The sequence below is a fragment of the Betta splendens genome, chromosome 6 (genome assembly GCF_900634795.4).
Source record: "Betta splendens chromosome 6, fBetSpl5.4, whole genome shotgun sequence".
NCBI classification, from domain to species: domain Eukaryota; kingdom Metazoa; phylum Chordata; class Actinopteri; order Anabantiformes; family Osphronemidae; genus Betta; species Betta splendens.
The window spans coordinates 9,404,203-9,418,361 of NC_040886.2; the positions used below are offsets into that span (position 1 = coordinate 9,404,203).

The following is a 14,159-nucleotide window of genomic DNA, read 5'->3' on the forward strand; positions in this document are numbered from 1 at the left end:
AACATTTGGAGTCGTTTTTCAGTGTTTTGGACAAATCTATCTTTTTATATAGTTCCATTAAAATCCTTTGAGATTCGTCTTTGAAATAGTTTGTACTATTATTGTTGTAGTTTTGCGTCTGTCGTTGTTTTTATTACCGCGGAACCCTTTTTTGATTCCGTCAGCACGGCGGCTTTAAAGTGTAACACATGAGTAGGACGCATGGTGCAGCGACTTCCGACGCCGCACATCAAAACAGACGGCATGAGAGTTTGAGTATTTACTGTCGAACGCCATAAACAACCATGGAGGTGTTAGGTGGAGAGTTCTGTGACATGACTCCCCAGGAGTTGGCGGCTCCTGTCAACACTGTGGCGGTAGGTTTGGAGAAGCAAAGACTAAAACAATCACACCACGAGTGCAGAGGAGCTAATGCGGTGGCTACATCACAGAGAAACATTCAGATTTCAGGTTCAGCCCGTATCTAAAACACAGCGATTTTTTTTCAGTCTGTTATATTTTTCATCACCGGAAGAAAATAGCTGCCGGTCGACATAACGAGAACCCTTTTCCAAAATTCATTAAACTTTCTTAAACTATGTGTTTTTGGCAAAGGCAGCTTGTTTCTGGTGTCTGGTGATTTAAGTAAAATCTGAACGTTTTTTCCCCCTGTCATAGGATAAATGGAAACTTTTACCAGCCTTCCTCAAGGTAAGTGACTACATTTGCAGCGTCCGTATCACAAGCTTAATCATCATACATTTGGAGACTGTCCGTATTATGAAGTTGATTTACCTAGGTGTGTTCTGCAGCCCATTACTGACCTGAGTGCATTACAGGTGAAAGGTCTGGTAAAGCAGCACATCGACTCATTCAACTATTTCATCAACGTGGAGGTAAAACATCAGCCTTGACATGAATTGCAATGACAGTTGTTCAGTTTCATTGTGATTCCAATACTAATGTTGTCTTTTACAGATTAAGAAAATAATGAAAGCAAATGAGAAAATCACAAGTGATGCTGATCCGATGTGGTACCTCAAGTAGGTCACAGTTTGTCACCTGTTCCAACGTACTCTTTTTGCACAAATAATCTGTACATGTGTTTAGATTTGGGATTTCTTGTGAATCTCAAATATTTCAATATTTCCTTCCAGATACCTCAACATTTATGTTGGCATGCCTGATGTTGAAGAAAGTTTTAACGTAACTAGACCAGTATCTCCTCATGAGGTGAGTTCAGGTTATTATTAGGAATAATGGCCTGTTTTGTTAAATGTAGTCCAATGTAGACAGTACAGTTTGTCTGTAGTTTAACATTGTCAGCAATAGGCTAAAAATGTTCTGCAGCTGCGTTAAAATGCCTCTTTTCATTACTGGAAATCAGAAATCAGTCTAAAAGATATTAAAAGTCAGGTTGTGGTGATGCACGCAATGGCACAGAAGCAGAAATTCAATGGAATTTTTTAAATTTGTGTTAATGTGTCTTTAAAAGTGAGATTTTAATGTATTGTATAATTTAGTTTCGTTTTCTGGCATTTTATGAATTGTGATTAAATTGTCTTAATATAAATAAGTGTTTTTAGCACAAAACACAAATGTTTTCTAACGGCCTTAAAAAATATGATCCTCTGTAAGTCACACTGCTCTTGACTCAGCTGAAGCGCTGCTCATCCAGTTTGTTTCCACAGTGTCGTCTCAGAGATATGACCTACTCAGCGCCCATCACTGTGGACATCGAGTACACGCGTGGTAGTCAGAGAATCATCCGCAATGCACTGCCCATTGGAAGGTATCAGTTTAGCTTTGTTTTATGTCCAACAGTGTCATGTCCTGTCAATGTGGCCTAATCTCTCGAAAACGTCACTGTCACTGTGTGCCTATCCTCTTTTTAGGATGCCAATTATGCTGCGAAGCTCAAACTGTGTTCTCACAGGAAAGACACCCATGGAGTTTTCAAAATTGAATGAATGTCCTCTGGACCCAGGTACAAAACATGTGTGTTACAACCAGCTCAAGGTCACTTGCACAAAAAGAGGAGCAGGATGAGATTAACCTGCACTGTTTCTTTACAGGAGGCTACTTCATTGTAAAAGGTCAGGAGAAAGTCATCCTGATCCAAGAGCAGCTGTCCAAGAATCGAATCATTGTAGAGCAGGACAGGAAGGGTGCAGTTGGAGCCTCAGTTACCAGGTCATTATTTTACCATGGCATTACCATTGTGTGAACATCTGCATCTGTTACAGTACTGAAACTAAATCAGGTTTACAGTTGCCCAATTAGATTTATTGATTTCTTTAATTTGCCTTAAAAATATTTTTTTAAATATTAAAAAAAATATATATTTTGCCTGATTAAGAGATACACATTCAAATCTCCAGCATCACTTTTACTATGTATTTGTGATAGGTAATATTCCTGTTTCTATTTTCCTGCCAAACCATGTGAAACATTATTTGTTCTGATTTACTTTTTCTTGTTTTGATTCCAGCTCCACTCACGAGAAAAAAAGCAGAACTAATATGATTGTCAAACAGGGCCGTTTCTACCTCAGACACAACACCCTGTCAGAAGATGCTCCTATTGCCATCATATTCAAGGTAACACGTGTCCAGCAGGTGGCGCTACAGGGCAGCTGGGTGCTTTTAAATTAAGCTCATCTAACTCAGACTTATGTTTGTTTCCTAACTTTCTGTCTAATGAATTGTCCTTAATACTAATAAAAATTGACACAGTGTAAATAATGTAGGTGTTTTCTGGGAATCATCAAAGTCATTTTCATGAGTCGACCTCAACTCTCAGACAAAATGTCACTTATCCAACTGGTATCAATAACTTCGTTCCAGCTGGGCACAGATCTCTCCAAACATGTCGGCTTGTGATCATCAAGTGTTTGGAGCTGAGGTCATTAACCACAGGACTCCATTTCCGTGCGTGCTCTGTTTGCCGTGCGCTTGTTTTTCCTGGGTGACTTCTCCGCCGTCTCTCCCCGTGTTTGGCAGAGGCTTCAGAAACGACCTTGGATCCTCTTTTGAGACGCACAGTTCAGTTCCCACAGCCTCACATTTCCATAAACAAATGTCAGACAACCTTATGACTCCCAGTTCACCTCTCCCTCCCAGCAAACACACATCTCCTGGCTCACCTTTTGTTCCAGCTGCAGAATGTCTTGTGTTTGTGCATTTAACCTCACCAACAAGGCCATACTTTGTTACACAAATGAAGTATTTGATGTGTTTTTATTTTAGCTCTGTCCCAGTGTGTGCTGTCGGAGCTCACACACTGTTTCCATGTCATCCACGCAGGGAATGGGCGTGGAGAGTGACCAGGAGATCGTGCAGATGATTGGCACAGAGGAGCACGTTATGGCCAGCTTTGCGCCAAGTCTGGAGGAGTGCCAGAAAGCCCAGATCTTCACACAGACGCAGGTATATCAGCAGCCCACGTTCCTCACATCTGTGTGACGTGATTAAAGTTCTAGCGTTATCATACCAATATTCTACCACATAGAAAATCATCAGATGCAAAATATATTTAATAAATCCTGTGTTCTACAACTAAATGTAAGAGCAAGAACATCAATTATTTATTTTTTGCCATAATATCAAGCTGTTAGAGAATTAAATGGTTAAAACAGTTGAAGTTAATAGCAATAACAATATTTGGACTGTGAATTTTATGGGACCAAATATTTATGTAAGACTTAAATGTGAATGTATTATGTAACGTCTGTTTAGTTTTTTAAGTATAATTAATGGGCAGCAGGTACTGGTAGAAGTGAAGAACAATAATAACAAAATGGTCAACCACCTCATGAGCCTCTGAACTCCATCTGAAGAGCTGGATGTTGTTGTTCAGACACGGAAACAAGCGGCTGCCGCTGCTGACGGGAGGTATTTCCTTTGTTCCCCTGTGGTCAGACGACAAAGGTTTTGTCTTACCAGCCACTTAAGTAATGCTTTTCAGGAGTTATTTCAGAGGCCCACGTGTTTTCTTTGACAGCTACACATGAATGCAATCAGCCAATTTGTTTTTCATAAAGATTATGTTGTTAGAGGAACCACTGATGCATTGATGAGGCCATATTTGCCTCCTAGCAACCGGTTGCCTCAGCTCTCATGTTCGTCTCTGTGCCAGCCTCCATGATGTCTTTTCATGGTATTCATTGGGTCATTGTATCGTGCACAATGAGGCCTGAATCTATATAATTAAAGGCAGATAAGGCTTAGGACACATTGTTATCAGATTATGATTATTAATCTCAAAACAAAATTTTACTGTCATTCTTTTTTTAGCGGTGTTTGTATTGTTTTACTAAATGATGAATTCTTGGCAATGCCTTCTTGTTTTTACACAGTTCTCTGTTGGTATTTATAAATTTTTTATATTTTATGCATCCTCTAGGTCAGGGTGGGTGGTCTTGTAGAAGGTCTTCAGCCTTATTAACCTTTGACCTTTCCTATAGAGTTCTAGAGGAGCATGGACTCAGGTGTTAGGCATTTGTGAGCAGTTTGATGCATTTCATATTTTCCATTACACACATTAGTAATTGTTTAAGAAACATGTTTTAGTTTATGGATTTTGTCGTTGTTTTACACAGAGTAAGTAACTCTAGGTTTGTCAAAGTAAGGAGGCAAACGTATTGTTTTGGTGTCATATTGACACCACTCACAAAAAGTCGTCTCTCCTGACGCTGCTTCTTGACCTTTGCCGCTCTGCGTCTCAGGCTCTGCGCTACCTTGGGAATAAAGTGCGGAGGCAGCGCATGTGGGGAGGCCCCAAGAAGACCAAGATGGAGGAGGCCAGAGAGCTGCTGGCCTCTCTCATCCTCACACACGTGCCTGTATGTAAGCACACAGACGGGAATCCAGGACGGGATTATATCCCCCACATTATAACCGCATTGTGTTGTATCTGCAGGTCAAAGAGTTTAACTTCCGGGCTAAATGTATTTATTTAGCTGTGATGGTGAGGAGAGTGATCCTGGCCCAGGGAGACAACAAGGTGGACGACAGGGATTACTATGGCAACAAACGTCTGGAGCTGGCCGGACAGGTACGTCGCCATGCAACTGTTCACCGCGTGGTTTCATGCTCAGCTTGTGTAATGCCTTATTTAATCCTCTATTCAATTACCTGTCTTTTATTTCCCATTTCAAAACGCGTAATCAGGCCTCATGAGTTCAGTTTGTTAGCTGATCAACAGGAAGCTCAGAGGAACTGGCTGTTTGTTCATTTCATTCATTGATTACTGCCCTTTCTTTACTTATGAAAGCAAAACCAAAACAAAACACTTGACGCTTATTAACAATTCATCTATAGAAGCCTAATAAAACACCAGCTTTAGAGTCAATGGATCACAGTGTTGGACCAGAGGAGAGCGGTCGCTCCAGCCGTGATCTCTCACCTGCATCTTTGTTCCTGTCTCCTTCTTTTAATAAAACTCTCATTATTTTCCTCAGCTTTTTTTTTCCTCCTGTTTTGTTTTTGTCACCACCCCCCAGCCCTCCACCCCACCCCCTGTATTTCAGCCTGGCTTTGTCAGGCGAGAGAGATGCGGTGGCAAAATCCTGAGGCTGTGGAAGCATAGGGATTTTTCAGCGCCGTGACAATAGAATTGCTGCCTTGACTGGAGCGATTGAGCTAATCCGCAGGCCCGGCTCTGATAATGTAATTACTGCTGTCTTAAGGCCTTTAATTCCCCCCACCCCAACCTGCTCTGTGTAAGGAGCAGGAGATGGGAGGAGGGGGAGCACAGAGCCCTGTTTCAATAGACGGCTTACACACTAACAACACCAGCAATCTCCTCACTCTCCAATTATGGTTCCCTGACATTCAACTAATTGGCCTGGCTGCATAACGGAAGCTTAATTTCTTTATTAATTTCGAGCAGCTCTGCCTGTTTGTGTTGATGTATGCTAATGTACAGGCTGGCTGGGGGTTGTGAAGGAGGTTGTGTCCTGTAGACCTGGGACAGGGGCCAGGTTAGGCTTATCAGTGGTATACCAGGTTAATGAATCCGTCTATAAACGCACCTCAGCGCTCATTAAGGACGCGAACAGATGCGTCTCTCTGAAATGATCGTCGTCCTCAATCGGTGCTTCGTTTGGAGGTTTGATGGGGGGACAATGACAGTGACAATGGTTCCCACTCTGTCTTTTCCAGCTCCTGTCTCTGCTGTTTGAGGACCTTTTTAAGAAGTTCAACTCTGAGCTGAAGAAAATCGCTGATCAGATCATCCCCAAACAGAGGGCAGCTCAGTTTGACGTAGTCAAGCACATGCGGCAGGATCAGATCACCAACGGCATGGTCAATGCCATATCCACAGTGCGTGTGGCCACATGTACCAAGTATCCATCTTATGAGATACTTCTTATACAGAATAAGGTTTTATTTAGTTGCTAAGAAGTGTTTTCTTTTTGTGCAAAGGGCAACTGGTCTCTGAAGAGATTCAAGATGGACCGTCAGGGTGTCACCCAGGTCCTGTCCCGTCTGTCCTTCATCTCCGCTCTCGGCATGATGACCAGGATCTCCTCCCAGTTTGAAAAGACCAGGAAAGTGAGCGGTCCGCGCTCCCTGCAGCCGTCACAGTGGGGCATGTTGTGTCCGTCTGACACTCCTGAGGGAGAGGTGAGTGAGCTGCAGCACCCACCTTTCACCGCTTCCCAAAGCTCCAGATGGTTGTATTATTCTGTCAAATACAGCAAATGTAGTTTAACTTAAGTCTGAGTTACTGTAACTAACCAAATGTTACCTATTGAAAAGTTATTAAAATCATTGTCCTGGTTCTGTAGGCATGTGGTCTGGTGAAGAACCTGGCTCTGATGACGCACATCACCACCGACATGGAGGACGGCCCAATCATCAAACTGGCCTTCAACCTCGGGGTCGAAGACGTCAACCTGCTGTGCGGAGAGGAGCTCTCCTACCCCAGCGTCTTCCTCGTCTTCCTCAACGGTGACGCTCGCCTGCTCCAGCACATGAATAAATAACTAGGAAGAATTAGCACAGGCTGCTTGTATGTTAGATCACTTGAAAAGAAAGCCAAATCCCTCCTGTTTGGCATGTATTTCTTAAGAACACAAAAGGGAAAATATTCTCCTTAGTTTAGAGCCGTTTTGTATTATGCAGGACGGCTGATAAGTCATTTATTTCATGACAGCACTAGGTATTATTCTTCAGTCAGAAGTTAGACCCTTAATTACTGTATATGTTTGTCTTGCCACTGATAACTGTCAAATTATATTAGCTGCCATACCATTTAATTAGTTGGTAGCAGCAGGTGTCAAAGCCCTCGGAGTGTGTTCCCTGCAAATGTGCCCTCACACAGAGGCAGAGCACAGTGGTCTCCTCTGTTCTCCAGTCGTTTGTCTGTCAGGCTCGATATGAACCAAACCCCGCAGGAAGTTGGAGCTCCGCTTTCTGCAGTCACAGAGCTTCAGAGTGCTCTACTGTACACGCATCCTGTTCTGTGCTTTGTTTCAGTGTGTGTGGATGCGAGTGTTTTTAGGGTTCAGTTCCAGAACCATTTAATCTGTCATGGATCAGATGATGTAGGTCCAGAAACTTAAAAGTAAAATTTCATTAGCGTTTCCTTGTTTCAGCTCTAAAAATTCTAAATTAAAATAAATATTAATGAACATATTTTAGCTGCAACCTATTGTTGGACACATCCTTTCAACCAGGGATCGCTCGTCTGACAATGATTTCAAACAAAAGGAAATCCGATGAATCTGGATACAGATAACATGTGCCAATTAGCGAGTGGATTGGAAACAAGGTTATTAGCTTCTAAGAAATCTGGTCTTAGTGATCACTTGGTTTGAACCCGTCTGTGGACAGGTAATATCCTCGGCGTGATTCGAGATCATCGTAAGCTGGTCAACACCTTCAGGCTGATGCGTAGGGCGGGTTTCATCAACGAGTTTGTCTCCATCTCCACAAACCTGACCGACCGCTGCGTCTACATCTCATCTGATGGAGGCCGCCTCTGCAGGTGGGAAACATTGCACGTCTATCCCTAAAGTACACGTAAAAATGATGTTAGTACCTGGTTTGTATTTGACCGTCTGTTCTTTACTTCAGGCCGTACATCATAGTGAAGAAGGGCCAGCCGATGGTGAAAAGCAAACACATTGAAGATCTGTCGCAGGGTTACAGGTGCGTCTGCACATCGTTAAGGGGCTTAAGGTCAAGGGTTTGCAGACACTTGTGTATTATGAACACTTTTTGTCTGTAGGACCTTTGAGGATTTTCTCCACGAGGGCCTGGTGGAGTATCTGGATGTGAATGAGGAGAATGACTGTCAGATCTCCCTTTATGAGCACCTGATCAACAAGTAAGGAGCATGTGGTCCAGCTGGCATAAAAAAAACTATAAAACATCCTCCTGGTTTGTTTTTCAGTCAAAACATCATTTACTGACTCACACGTGTATATATATTTTATCATTTCTGTAGAGACACCACACACTTGGAAATTGAGCCCTTCACGCTGCTGGGGGTGTGCGCTGGCCTCATTCCCTACCCCCACCACAACCAGTCACCCAGAAACACGTACCAGTGTGCCATGGGCAAGCAGGCAATGGGTAAGACGGAGCTGAACAGGTAGCTTCACTCGGCCGTGGGGTCAATAAAGTGTGAAAGATCCCAAATCCCCCCTCAAACATCCTCCACACAGCCACACTGTTTGCTTCTCTGCATGCACATTGAGCAACGCAGACACTTACAGTAATTTAATCTCACACCAATACTAGACTTAAGCCGCCTAAATCTGCTGGTTCAGGGTTTAAGGTTTTTATTTGCACAAGTCAAAATCATACAAAAGGACATTAGAATGACAAAAAGTATAAATGCAACGTGCCTGCTGGGTCGTCCCCCCTCAAAACTCGCCTCCTGCGCTACTACTTGTCAGAATGCATTTGTATGTGTGATTGAGTGTTTTTCTTGTGCGTGTCGGTGTGCGTATGCGGCTGAACATCAAACATGGGGCGCTTGCGTAGGTTTCCCATTGTGCCGTGTGTGTGCGGAGGCCCTTTCCCTGCCAGTCACCCAGAGTGTCATTAGCAATTCATTGTGTCTGCTCTGGCTGTGCTCAGGGGGTCAGTGTGCTCAGCTGCGAAAGACCACAAAGTGTGCACCCGCGGCTCCCTGGTAACCAAAACTTCCCCAAACGGCTCCGCTAACATTCGTAAGAACCTCTGTCGCCCCCACCCCAGCGCTCTACCTCCGTTCATCCCTTCCTCCCCTCCCCCCCATCTTTACAAAAACACAGACTGGAACTATATTTGGCCCAATATCCTCTGCCTTGTCTGTTTTGTGTGGGCAGCCCTATACATGTGCAAATCTGCTTGTGCGGCTCGGGCCCATTATCACAGACTCCGTGCTTGTAGCCTGATTGTGAAGTAATAGCATCTGACAAATGTCAAGGCTTCCAGGGAGGCCAGGCATTATGCCATAACAGGCCCCGGTCCTCTACCGAGCCACTGGGCCCAGCGCCAACCCACCCAGCATTCAACCTGAGGATGTTTCATCACCTGCTGGAGTGTTAAATAATACTTTAAAGTGTGTTTTTACTTTGCATTTGATTGCAATCCATGTGTGTTCTCTCCAGGCACCATTGGATACAACCAGAGGAACCGTATCGACACACTGATGTACCTGCTGACGTATCCTCAGAGGCCCATGGTCAAAACCAAAACCATCGAGCTGATCGACTTTGAGAAGCTGCCAGCTGGTCAAAACGCCACTGTGGCGGTAATGAGCTACAGCGGCTACGACATCGAAGATGCTCTGGTCCTCAACAAAGCCTCACTAGACAGAGGTCAGAGCATTTCGTCTCAGTATGACCCTCTCTGAAACGCATGAACGTGTCAGGCATCCGTTTGGGTTCAGGTAAAAATCATTGTGCTTTTTGTCCCAGGATTTGGCCGATGCCTCGTGTATAAAAACTCTAAATGCACGCTTCGACGTTACACCAACCAGACCTTTGACAAGGTGATGGGTCCCATGCTGGATGCGGAGACAAGGAAGCCCATCTGGAGGCACAGCATCCTGGATGCTGACGGCATCTGTTCCCCTGGTGAGCATCTGGAGCTGGAGAAGATGCTTGGTTTAAATGTGGTCAACTACATGGACGGGGTTCATTTAATGTCTGGCAGATATTTAAAACCCAGTGGAACCAGACTCTTGCTAGGTGGTTCCTTCACTACTTCAGCCTGGCTTTGCAAAAACTTATAATCTCATCCAGTTATGTTTCCTTCGGTGCGTTTGGGTGCTCTGTCCTAACGCCTTACAATCTACCGTGTTCTGTGTGGCGAAGGCGAAAGAGTGGAGAACAAGCAGGTGTTGGTGAACAAGTCCATGCCAACTGTCACACAGGCGCCACTGGAGGGCAGTACCCAGCCAGGCCAGCCCCAGTACAGGGACGTACCCATCAGGTGCGTTCCCACCACCACAGCCATCACCCCACCACTTCTCTGTCACCGCAGGCAAACCTGTTGAGGTTCCGTGTATGTTTCAAGCTCATGTTTCCCCTCTTTGTTCGCTTGCAGCTATAAGGGCTCAACAGACTCGTACATTGAGAAGGTCATGATCTCATCGAACGCCGAAGATGCTTTCCTCATCAAGATCCTCCTGAGGCAGACCAGGAGGCCGGAGATCGGAGACAAGTTCAGCAGTCGCCACGGACAGAAAGGTGCCAGGCTCAGCGCCGACGCGCGTCGTCCTCCTCCAGCGGCCGTGTGTTTAGCTCCGGTCCAACTGGGCCACATTAAAACTCCACTTCAGATTTCAGCCTGGAATGAAAGTTTGGATCGAAAACAGCCCTCGGCCGTCTCAGTCTCGGTGTCGGAGCATTTGTGGAGTCTAGTCCCAGTAGCTGTTGCTCCGTCACACCTCCCCCCCCGTCCTCATCTTTCAAGAGCTTTTTTCAATTAATTGGCTCTTTGTCCTGTGCCAGACTATGCAAATTTATTACACCCCAGCAGTATTCTGCTGCTGCTGGGGGAAAAAGTGTTTACAACCTTCATTGTTTTGCGGCACCTCCCCTATAGAGGGCTGCTATGATGTTTTAATCAAAAAGCTAACTGGCGCCATGCATAATTTACTCTCTTCATTAGCGCGGTGGCCACTGGGCGGTCAGCTCAGGATGGGACAATGTCTCCTGTCTCAGATAGTGACGGGGAGAGAGAGAGAGAGAGAGGGGTCGCCACAGGGTTAGCTGGGGGAGATGTCCCAGATGTGCTGCGCTTACAGATGTGCACGTTTTTAATGGGATACAGTGGAGTGTTGATGTTCAAAGCTCCTTTTGGAAAACCCTCAGTTTTGCCTCGGCGGGGTTGTTCCTCTGACGTGTACTTTGCATTGTTTCCCAAACAAATTCCTAAATCCAGGTTTCAGATTATTTAGAGTTGCGTTTGGTTGTAATAACAGAACTCCCAGCTACTCATGACCAGTCTCATAAGTCCTGGTCAGCAGAGCAGAATAAGTTAATTATTTACCAGACACACACACACACACACACACACACACACACACAGCTGTGGAGGTGGAGGGCTTGTCAGTAGTAGGGGCCTATTGTGTGAGCTGCCAGCATGGAGCTGTATGAGCTGTGATGGAGGGCCCTGGACCCTTGCTGTTGTCTTGCCTTTCTCTGCTGATTTCATGCCTCTTTTATCATTCACTTTCACACAAAACAAACAACACCAAGGATGTCTGCTATGGGAACCAGTGTCTCTCTCTCTCTCTCTCTCTCTCTCTAAATCTTTCTGTTTCCCTTCGCCGCTATTTTCCACTTTCTGTTCTCCCCTCTTTCATCTTTATCCGACTTGCATTCTCCGTTTCAAACCTCTCTAACAGCCCTTTCTTTCCTTTTGTTTCCTCCTTTCTCCTTCTCCTCTGGCTCTCCCCCATGTGCTTTCTCTCTTTCCTTTTCACTTTCTTCCTGCTGCTGGATAACTTTCCAGTAAGTTGTCGCACTTGTTCCCAGTCAACATCCTGTTAAAGCATCCTGTAAGGCATCAGCAGTCCGCGCTGTGCTGCGGCACTGACTGCTCGCATAATAGTCAATTTCTCCTCTCCAGTTGATCCCCTCCACTTCCTCTGCGTTGAACTGAAAGTCATGGATGTGTAATCCCGGTCTCCCCGTCAAACTAAGCACCTTTCTCCACTTCCTGCTCTCTTGTCTCTCCTTTTTCATTTGCAAATGGGTGTACAATCTGTTTACCCTGGCCAGGCAAGAGTGCTTCGGCCCCTCGGCAAACATTTGCACTCACACTTAAACTCCTGCCTACCAGGGCAGCTTGACCCCCCCCTCGAAGGAGAACTCCACATGAGTATGGAAATGTCATGCTCCACCAGATCACATCAAGCCTCTAGCGTCACTCTAAACAACAACAGCACAGTGTTTACTAGTAGTTAGCTTTTTTTGCTAACATTTGGCTAATTTGCCTTGCAGGTGTTTGTGGTCTCATCGTCCCACAGGAGGACATGCCGTTCTGCGACACGGGCATATGTCCAGATATCATCATGAACCCTCACGGATATCCCTCCAGAATGACGGTACAGTTGATGCAATGTGGGAAAGTGTATTGTTCAAGAACAGTAGTTGGGCCGGTTTTCTGTTTCTTCCTTAGCATCAGTCATGGAAGCTTCACCAGACAAGCAGAGTAAAATAGCATGTCCAGCACTTGGCCCTGTTTCTGCCGTTTGCCCCTCACTGTAAAGGCCTGAATGATCTTTACTGCTGAAGTTGTCAGTGTGTTTGCTAGTTGTCATGGAAAGGACTCAGAAATGTTTGGCTCGGGAAGACGCTTCTGTGGCCTTAGTGTGAAATGAGAGTAGGTGTTTCCTTTTATGTCATGGGGTCAGGGGGTCCTCCGGGTGCGACCCCGGTGATATTGTTGAAATCACTCATCCTTAGGCCGCCGGTTCCGAGAGGAACGTGTGTAATCCAGTGTCACCCGCGCCGTCCGCATTCAAAGTGTTGCGTTCTTCCTGGATTTCTGTCAGGTGGGAAAGCTGATTGAGCTGCTGGCTGGGAAGGCGGGCGTCCTGGACGGACGCTTTCACTACGGCACAGCCTTCGGAGGCAGCAAGGTGAAGGATGTGTGTGAAGACCTGATCCGTTACGGATACAACTACCAGGGCAAAGACTACGTCACCTCCGGAATCACTGGGTAAATAAATAAATGATTTATCCCACTGACGGTTCACATGCACAGACAACTTACTGACATGATCTCTATTTTTTAGAGAACCGCTGGAGGCTTATATCTACTTTGGACCCGTGTATTACCAGAAACTGAAGCACATGGTTCTGGACAAAATGCACGCGAGAGCCCGAGGCCCCAGAGCCGTTCTGACCAGGTACTGTACAGCCAGTGTTTTCAAGATTGTCCTGACGTTTAGAAATATAATGATCTACTGTACAGGAAGCTGTGATGTTATGAGCAAGTCAAATGTTGTGTCTGTGTCTGTCCTGGTGGCAGGCAGCCCACAGAGGGACGCTCCAGAGACGGAGGCCTGCGTCTGGGCGAGATGGAGCGTGACTGTCTGATCGGCTACGGAGCCAGCATGCTGCTGCTGGAGCGCCTCATGATTTCCAGCGACGCCTTTGAGGTGGACGTGTGTGGACAGTGCGGCCTGCTGGGATACTCCGGCTGGTGAGTTGAAACGTCCGGTCTGACCCGCGTTAACGAGCCAGAAGGTGCCTGGATTAGACGGACAGCCTGATCGCCGGTCTCTGTCCTCCAGGTGTCACTACTGCAAGTCGTCCTGCCACGTTTCCTCGCTGCGCATCCCGTACGCCTGCAAGCTGCTTTTCCAGGAGCTGCAGTCCATGAACATCATCCCGCGACTCAAACTGTCGCGCTACAACGAGTGACCGAGACAAAGACCGAAGGTCAGATGTAGTCAGTGAGAGCATGTTGTCAGAAACATGATTTGTGATTAAGCAGAAAGAAACAGGATGAAGATTAATGTTGATCTAAAGTTTTTGTTTGTGAATATTTTTTCCTGTTTCTCTTTTTGGTTGTTCTTCTTTATTACACACTGTTTGTGTAAATAATAAACATTAAGATATTACTGGTGATTGAATGCTGTGTTTTGTACAATTAACTCAACTTAAAACTAATATTTAAATAGGCATCCAAATTTTTATAAAATAAAATATGAGAATGTTA

At 45.4% G+C, this 14,159-nt stretch overlaps 1 protein-coding gene across 1 annotated transcript; it reads left to right on the forward strand.

Moving 5' to 3' along the window:
* The first annotated feature begins 179 nt into the window (after positions 1 to 179).
* polr3b (polymerase (RNA) III (DNA directed) polypeptide B) lies at positions 180 to 14,061 on the forward strand. Its single transcript, XM_029153026.3, has 28 exons — positions 180 to 356; positions 658 to 690; positions 819 to 875; positions 958 to 1,022; positions 1,137 to 1,212; positions 1,671 to 1,771; positions 1,875 to 1,966; positions 2,055 to 2,172; positions 2,471 to 2,579; positions 3,285 to 3,407; positions 4,706 to 4,822; positions 4,900 to 5,034; positions 6,144 to 6,305; positions 6,408 to 6,608; positions 6,773 to 6,935; positions 7,821 to 7,974; positions 8,064 to 8,138; positions 8,218 to 8,316; positions 8,437 to 8,564; positions 9,590 to 9,799; positions 9,899 to 10,057; positions 10,298 to 10,415; positions 10,530 to 10,672; positions 12,434 to 12,537; positions 12,988 to 13,154; positions 13,231 to 13,344; positions 13,467 to 13,640; positions 13,732 to 14,061. Exons 1-28 carry the CDS (start codon positions 285 to 287, stop codon positions 13,859 to 13,861), a joined length of 3,399 nt encoding a protein of 1,132 aa, XP_029008859.1. The 5' UTR covers positions 180 to 284; the 3' UTR covers positions 13,862 to 14,061.
* The last annotated feature ends 98 nt before the right edge of the window (positions 14,062 to 14,159 follow it).